Here is an 8,637-nt window from a genome sequence, read left to right as displayed (position 1 = left end):
AAACAGAGTGTCACAATTCCTGCTCTAATTATTGAGGGAAAACCATACTTTAAAAAGTTCTCACTGTATTTTCTTTTCTTAACTTTCTCCTCTGCATGGTTCATAGTATGACATTTTAGTGAAAATAATATATAACAATAGTTTTACTAATACAAAAGATGACACATGGCATACATCAGTCAATACAGTTCACTAAAGTTTCCTATGAATTGCTATTCTCTGTGTAGTTGTTTTTTTTTTTTTTACATATCTCTAACTATCACAAGGGAACCATATTCACATAAACTACAGCTGAATATACAGTGACAAATAAGCATCCAGATTAAGTTCCCATCATACAGATTTTTTGCATAAGTTAATGATTTTATAGTAATCATTTTATATTTACCCAATTCATGAAGTATTGTTTTAGCCTCAATACTGCTGCTTTCAACACAATAGCTGAGTGATTGGTGTACAAAAGTACAGTATGGTATCAACCCTTTCACATATACCTGTATTTGTTCACAATTTTCAGATATAGTAAAAAATTAAAAATCTAAAAGTAGAAGAAATAACATAATGATATGCATAGACCCCACCAGCAGACAAATAGATTTAGAAATTAGTTGGGTTAATTGTGCTTCCAAATGAGTAACAGATATTGGTAAACATGGTGAGATTGTTGTAAAACTGAAAATATAATTCCTTATTGAATATCATTAGGAAAAAGTGTTGTCATTCATAAGATATTTTAATGGTTATGAAGGAAAATATTGACAGGTATTTAGATTGCAGAAAATCTAATTATTCTACTGCAAATAGTTAGACTCCAATCAGTCAAATATGTAACACTTCACGAAGCTAAATATATTTCAAAGAAAATTAACTAACCCATGGAAGATTCCAAGGAGTGAAGGCTATAAGGAGAACATATGCATTTTACCTTTTAAAGTTACTATAAATAAATTTTTAAAAACACATTCAATTTGTAACATTTATTAGCATTCCAAACATCTAAAAAAACACACAAGGGTGGATGTAAATAAAGTTTTAAATATTAAACTTTTCAATATATCCTAACTTATTTTCCTAATTAAGATACAATGCTTGAGACTAAATTTTCTTCCTGTAGACTCTTTTCAGACTACTAACAACATCCCTGTTCCTCAGGCTATAGATGAAGGGATTCAGCATAGGAGTGATGACAGTGTACATTAATGTGGCCATGATGCCATTGCTGGGAGAGTGTGACACAGCTGAACCAAGATACTCCCAAATGCCTGTTCCATAAAATAAGCAGACAACAGTCAGGTGAGACCCACAGGTAGAGAATACTTTATACTGCCTGCTTGATGAAGGGATTTTCATAATGGAGGAAAATATTTTGTAGTAGGAAAAAAAGATTCCTGAGACAGGAAGAAAACCAAATATAGCACCAACAAAATATGTCACTAAGTTTTTGGTAAAACTGTCAGAACAGGAAATATCAAGAACTTGAGAAGGGTGACAAAAGAAATTAGAAATTTCTATGCTATTGAAGTAAGTAGGCTGTAAGATAATCAAATTATGCACCTGGGAGTCAACAAAGCTAATAAAGTAAGATGCCAAAACTAAGAAAACACAGAGATGAGGTTTCATAATGACTGGATAATGCAGGGGGTGACAGATGGCCACGTATCGATCATAGCCCATGGCAGTCAGAAGCATGTCATCCATAACAAGAAACATTACAAAAAGAGACATCTGTGTGAGGCAGCCTACACAAGTGATCACATCACTGTGTGTCTGAATGTTCACAATCAACTTTGGGATTGTGGTAGAGATAAAACAGATGTCCACAAAGGACAGATTGGCAAGGAAAAAGTACATAGGTGTATGGAGATGTGGGTCATTAGTGACTGCCACAATGATGAGCAGGTTCCCAAGCACTGTGACCAGGTACATGGACAGGAAGAGTCCAAAGAGGATGGGCTGCAGGTCTGTATCTTCTGAGAGTCTCATGAGATGGAATTCTGAATCACATGTTATGTTTTGACTTTTTATATTCCTTGGTTGCCTTTAAAATAGTTGAAAAATAAACAGAAATCAGGCTTTCAAGAATATACAGATAGTTTCACTTCAAATGTCTGTTAGGCAATGGTTCATACTATGATCAGAATATACAGTAATATTGTTGAGTTAAAATTATCTAACCTCTGAAACTATGACTATATTTTCATTTTTATACAACTACCCCTCTATACAAATCTTTAAATATAAGACACTTGGAAAGACATTGGAAGGCTAAAGACTCTTAGCATTAAAATTTCTATGATCATAGTAAATTACAGACTATTCAAAATACAGACATTAAGTATTATTGTTCCCTTCTGATAAAGTAGAAAGCTATTTGAATTAATCTATAAGCACTATATGTTGTCAGGTAACCCAATTTCAGAAAGAAAACAAGGTCAAAATTCTCCCTTGTATGTAGATTTAGCCGTGTGTGTGTGTGTGTGTGTGTGTGTGTGTGTGTGTGTGTGTGTGTGTGTGTGTCTGTGTGTGTGTGTGTGTGTGTGTGTGTGTGTGTGTGTGTGTGTAATTGTAGGTAAAATCTGTACTTGTAGAAAGGAGACCAAAAGGGGGAAGTAATATATTAGGAAAAAGGATAGAGAGTGGGCAAAAGGACATGTGACATAAATGTTAACAAAATATTGTCTGGGAATCTGCAAGGGAAGCAAAGGTAGCAGAGCCTGAGAAGATGGGGGAAATGATAGCCATTTAACATGATTTGTTTGAATGTGTCCAATGCTATTATATGCTGAGTGAGAAAATTTTTAAATAATTTACATATTTTATTCAATCTAAGAAGGTGATATAAGCTCACTGGCCCTTACTTCTTCCCCTTTACTTCATTTAGCCCATTATTTTTTCAAGACACACTTTTGATCTACAGTCCATGCTGGCCTAGACATTTGAATACCACATATTTAATGTATTTTCTGTAAAGTGTCATAATCACATTAAAACAAGTTTGCATGTCTTTCAGTCAAGTACTTTTTGCCTAGGTCAAAAAGTTTAAGGAACAGATATTACCTGTGGCAGTCCTCATATAGGTAGTAGGGTTTGTCTAATTAAGAAATTCTTTGAAATTTTTTGTGCCTGTCCATGTCTCATGAGTGAGGATTTCTAAGTGAGACATACGTTGTTAGTAGAAGTTGTCTGGTGTTGAACAATACATGATTACAGAATGTTACTAGTAGTAATAAACATTTGTTTTCTGGATTGAAGAAGTCATTATATCTGCCCATATCCTCTCATTCATGAGATGCAACAACATAATGATTGTGTTTTGATCTCAAAACATGAAATGACATTTTAATAGTAAGTAATAGTTCCACTAAACTCCAATAGAGGACATATTGTCTTAAGATTAGAGGCATAGCATAAGTATTTCAGTCCTACTTCAGAAAACTCGTGCTCATTAGAATATGTCTAAACTTTTATCATTTTCAATAGTGAAAACAGTAAGAATAAAAGCCTTTGATAGCTTGTGTGGTGAATAAGAGAAATATGGAAAAATGAAGAATTCCACCACTATAGAAATTCCAACTTTATAGAGACCACAGTTTAAATGAGCTAAAACCTATTAAGAAATGTAGTTTATTTAGGCCTGACGATCCCACAGTCTTGTGTTCTCTGTATTTTGACCCATCATGATTTTATGTATTAACCATTACCAACTGTAAAAGAAGCTTCTCTGATGATTTTTGGGAACTGAAATAATCCATGGGAATTTAGGTATTCATATTAATCCAGCAAATGTTTAGGCTGTTGATTCTCTAATAGATTACCCTACACTCACACATTGGCAGCACTAAGTAGACTGAGATTGTTTTAAATGCATGAAGTGTGAATAGGAATGATATGGGTATTTGTGAAGAAATTGAAGAGTATATAAAAGGGAATGGAAGTGATAGAAACACATTTTTTTGAATTTACAAAACTTTCAACCGAAAACTGGAAAGAAAATGTAGCTTAACAATATATTTCCATTTTTTTGCATTGTTACCTCAAAGTCCCCTTTTCCTTTTTCCTCTAAGCAAAATTCTACCTGTTTAGTAACTGATGACTGCAGATGTAATTCCTAGATGCCCAGGATATTAACACAATCATGGGCTATTCTGATTCCATGAAATATTCCTGCAAAGATGAAAGAAAGGGGAGAGGAGAACTGTGCTGAACCCGTGGAGATTATGCACCTGCTGTGGTACATAGAAAGACAGTTTCAATGTTTAAAACACAACATAATTTTCTATTGTGGTGTTCCTTCTATTCCAACTATGTAAAATGGTCTTCCTTATAGTACTCAAATTGTTAGTGCATCTAAAAGTTCACAAAAATAAATTGCCATGCCTATCTCTAAACATACTCCATACATCAAAATGTTTAAGGGCATTTCCCAAAATCTTACCCCATCAGGATGGATCAGGTGTATTCTGTAAGCCTAATTAGTATCTTAAGTATTAATCTAGTCCATACTTAGAGTGTATCACTGTTTGAGATTTTTAATGCTGATAAAATGATAAATAAGATGTGAAAAGCTGAATGGAGTTAATAAAGTGGTGAAAACAATTGTACACACTTGTAACCTTATTGCTCTTTCTGTGATCTGTGAGTGACTTTCCTGCCATGTCTGTGCCGGTGCAAGTGTTTCTATTCTTTGGAAATCTGAGAAGATATCCAAGAAAATAGAGTAGAAAACATGGAATCTCTTTCCATAGTAAAACTGCAGGGAGTATTTTAGTCTTCACAGGGTCTGAAAATACGCCCCCCCACCTTGGTATAAGCTCTTGTTTCAAAAGAGACAAACCAGTGTAAACATTTTTCATTAATTTTTATTTTTAAAAACTACACCAGAGAGGAGAATGCCAATATAAAACAACCTCAGTTATGAGGACTATAATTACATTACTTCTTAACATACCTGGAGTAGTTAAAAAAAGATTATAATCCTTGATGTCCTGTAAGTCCATAGAAATGTGGCTACTTTTCACTACTGGAAAACTTAACCCATGGAATGAAGAATGAGCATATAGCTTATTACTTCAGTTAAGGTCCAATGAAAAAATATGTTAAGGTGACTCTGTTATACTTACAGGAACATTTGTGCTACTTAACAAATGGTTCAAAAAATCTTATTTTCTTTTCCTGTGGGTTAAACATCTGGGGGAAGTGGAATATTGTAGGCACAATGGAATTTCTGAGTAAGTTTTCTTTAAACTCACCACAACTAAGAACAACAGCACAAAAGTCTTCATAACTGTGTTTGTTTTATTTTAGCATTCTTCTACCCATGAGTTTCATGATGACAAATCAATAATTACCCTGTCTCTACCAATATAAAAATCTCCATCAGTACTTACTGGGTTGGGCTTCTTCCTTGCTGGGCCATAACAACGAAGTGCAGATATGAAGAGCCCCCCATTTCCTGTGCCCAGTGAGTAGTCAATCTCTGACCTAAAGATGGATAGTATTAAAAGGAGGTGCTCCACAATTCAGAAGACTGTGGCTAAAGAGACACAGAAATGCATAACTAATTGAGCTAGTGAACAGAATGACTAGCAAAGCTGCTTATTGTCTTTCTATGGCCCATAAAATGCACTCATGGAGCTCATTACCCAAATTGGTCAGTGTTCTCCCAGTCTCTAGGGAATGGCTATAATTAATAGAAGAAGAAAGGAGAAAATTTTTGTTGTGTATAGGCTTTGGTTATTCCTCTCTTTGGGTGGTATTCACTCATAACACACACACACACACACACACACACACACACGTGTGAAATTCTCACTTGATATTATTACATTTCCATAGGATAAAGTATATTTTTATACACTTAGCCTTTCACTACATCAAAGACTCACCTCAGTGACACTAATCACATTCTGATTTTTTCAAAGCGATCAACATGACACAACTCCAAAAACTATTTTTTCCCAAATGTAAACTATATACTCCAATTTTAGAATCTATATTCTCTCTAATATTCAATTATGAGCATTATCATTTCCCTATGAATAGGATAATAAAATCAAACAATGGGAAACCAAAAATAATGTGACCAAAATGTGCTCATTTGCATTTAATTACACCTGTTAAATTTATTCACTTTTTGTAATTATTTTTATTATTTGAGATTATTGTATAATTATATAATTTTCCCTTTTCTTTCCTCCCTTCAAGCCATCAAATATACCCATCCTTCTTTTTTTCATGTTTGCTGCCTCTGTTTTCATTAATTTCTGTTATCTAGGTATCTATCATATATCTTTCTGTCATCTATATATAATAACATTAAATGAGTTACATTTGATTTATGAACTTACTCCTAAAACTGTTATACTGTAAATTTTACTCCTTTATAGATAGTATAAATGCAAAGTACTCAGATTTCACAGCAAAAGTATGCTGCTATATAAAATATGTTATTTGGTATAATTTAGTATTAATGATACAACATAAGCATTGATGGTACTTTTAAAGATGATAATGGTTACTACAGCTGAAAGTTCAATAGATATTTTTCATTTTTAAGTTATTCATAATTTCTCACTTGTGTGATATGATAAGCATGATGATTTTGGAAAGCATTCCCAAAAAGTAAATGCCAAACAAAATCCTGTTCCCATGGAGCCAGCAAGACAGAACATTTGAATTCACTGTGTTTTACTGAGAGACAAATGCACTTGTTGGTGAAAACCAGAGCATTTCACAGACAATAGGTGCTATGGATGGGATCCTGAAAGGCATTAGGCACACATTAGATGATTTATAAAACATGTTTATAGACACAAAAATCAATGTTGACATATGAAGATTGATAAGAAAATCTACCAGTATTTGGGTGGTTATATCATTTTTTTTTGGTGACAAAATGTACAGGAGAATCAAATTATTCAAGTAACAAGAACTCAAACTCCACAAGTTTTTTTTTGGTTTGTTTTGAGGCAGGGTTTCTCTGTGTAGCTTTGGAGCCTATCCTGGCACTTGCTCTGGAGACCAGGCTGGCCTCGAACCCACAGAGATCCGCCTGCCTCTGCCTCCTGAGTGCTGGGATTAAAGGCATGCTCCACCAACACCTGGCCCAAACTCTACAAGTTTTATGAAAGTTTATATAAAATGATACTTGGAATATAAATACAATCAAATATTCACATACTCAGTGAGTTTTTAAGACAATAATATTTGATACTCATGAAGTACTTTATAAACATCAGAAACTATTCCATAGCAGCATTTCTTAATTCTCATATAAAAAAGGACCACCCCATCAGATACTCTGAATAAATAGTTTTTCGTCTGTTTCCTGGTGCTCTGAATATTTGTGGACTTTTTAATAAGTCATATTTATAATCAATAACTTTGCTTCAAATATTTTTCTTTTAAATCTATAATATCTACATAAATTAGGTAGTATCTTTCCCAAAGTTACATAACATGAAAGTCAGTGTGTGTACTATATTTCATCTATTCAAAGCTCACTATATTAAGACATGACTAACATAGAGATCCTTAGTTTCTGGAATGCAACTGAAGTAAAATAATTGTGATTAATGTATATGAATTATGAGTTGAACACCAATTAATTTAAAAAATATGGGTAGGACACATATTTGGATGTAAGGATATATTAATTTATATATGTGAATACTTTTCCATTTTTTGAGAATAAACATAAATTCATCATTTACCCCATTCCCTTTTTTCTTCCATGCCTTCCCGTGTATTCTGATGTCAGTGGCCTTGTCAGACCAACAGGTGGCAATTGACTTCAGGGGATCACCCGACCCACCAGGAAGCACATCTCTGATTGGTGAATCTCATATAGGTAAGGCCCCTAGAGCCGTGGTCCCAGAATTCCTCTTGCTACTGCTGTGTCTTTGCATGTTTGCCACAGCTATTTTCTCTGGTATTTTACATGGTATGAATGGGCATGAGAAGACCTCCACTGGCCTTAGTTTAGTATGATTATCTCAGGGAAATATCACATTCTACTGGGCATTTTTACCTGTGGGATTTATGGAGATGATTTCTTTCTAAGCTGCACTGTTTAACTGAAGCAATGATTTTAAACAATAATAGTATCAGCTTCAATGGGATTTTAATGATTGATGGTTCTTAATATAGTAAGGGATTATGATAAAGATTAGTTTAGTGAAAAAAATTAACATGGGTAAAGGTAGATAAAATGTTGCCCCTGCCTCTGAAAAAGAACAGATTACAGTGGAAATAAACCAAGGAAGTGTCATCCAGCCAGATCACATGATTCTGTGCTGCATAGACTGTGGCTTAGGTTCATGATTAAGAAAAACAATTGAGTACCAGAAGCCCACATAACTTAAATTCTTTTAATGTTAATGTTGGGAGATGTGTTCAGAGGTTTCAGAGTGCGTTACAGCTGTAACAGAGTTTTAAAAATAACTTAAGTTTAAATTTAGATGTTTTTGTCAATAGCTTAGTGGTGAAAAACCCAAGAAAATAATCTGAAGTTTTAAAAAGCCACATAGTTGAGTGAGGTACTCATTAAGATCAGGTGGCAAGAACAAAGCTGCCCAATTATAATTAGCTAATGTGCTTTTCTTGCTAGGATTGGTTGGTGATTAAGATGTTGACAGA

The 8,637-nt window shown here is 33.9% G+C and overlaps 1 protein-coding gene across 1 annotated transcript; it reads right to left on the bottom strand.

The window, feature by feature from the left end:
* Positions 1-1,095: 1,095 nt before the first annotated feature.
* Positions 1,096-5,449, bottom strand: LOC113832507 (putative gustatory receptor clone PTE01). The gene is made up of 2 exons (XM_027388921.1): positions 5,388-5,449; positions 1,096-2,038 (listed from the first exon to the last, which is right to left on the bottom strand). Exons 1-2 carry the CDS (start codon positions 5,447-5,449, stop codon positions 1,096-1,098), a joined length of 1,005 nt encoding a protein of 334 aa, XP_027244722.1.
* Between the last annotated feature and the right edge of the window lie 3,188 nt (positions 5,450-8,637).

This window comes from Cricetulus griseus (assembly GCF_003668045.3).
Source record: "Cricetulus griseus strain 17A/GY chromosome 1 unlocalized genomic scaffold, alternate assembly CriGri-PICRH-1.0 chr1_0, whole genome shotgun sequence".
In the NCBI taxonomy this organism is placed as follows: domain Eukaryota; kingdom Metazoa; phylum Chordata; class Mammalia; order Rodentia; family Cricetidae; genus Cricetulus; species Cricetulus griseus.
Note: the sequence above shows the minus strand (reverse complement) of the source record. Positions and strands in the feature narration are given on the sequence as shown.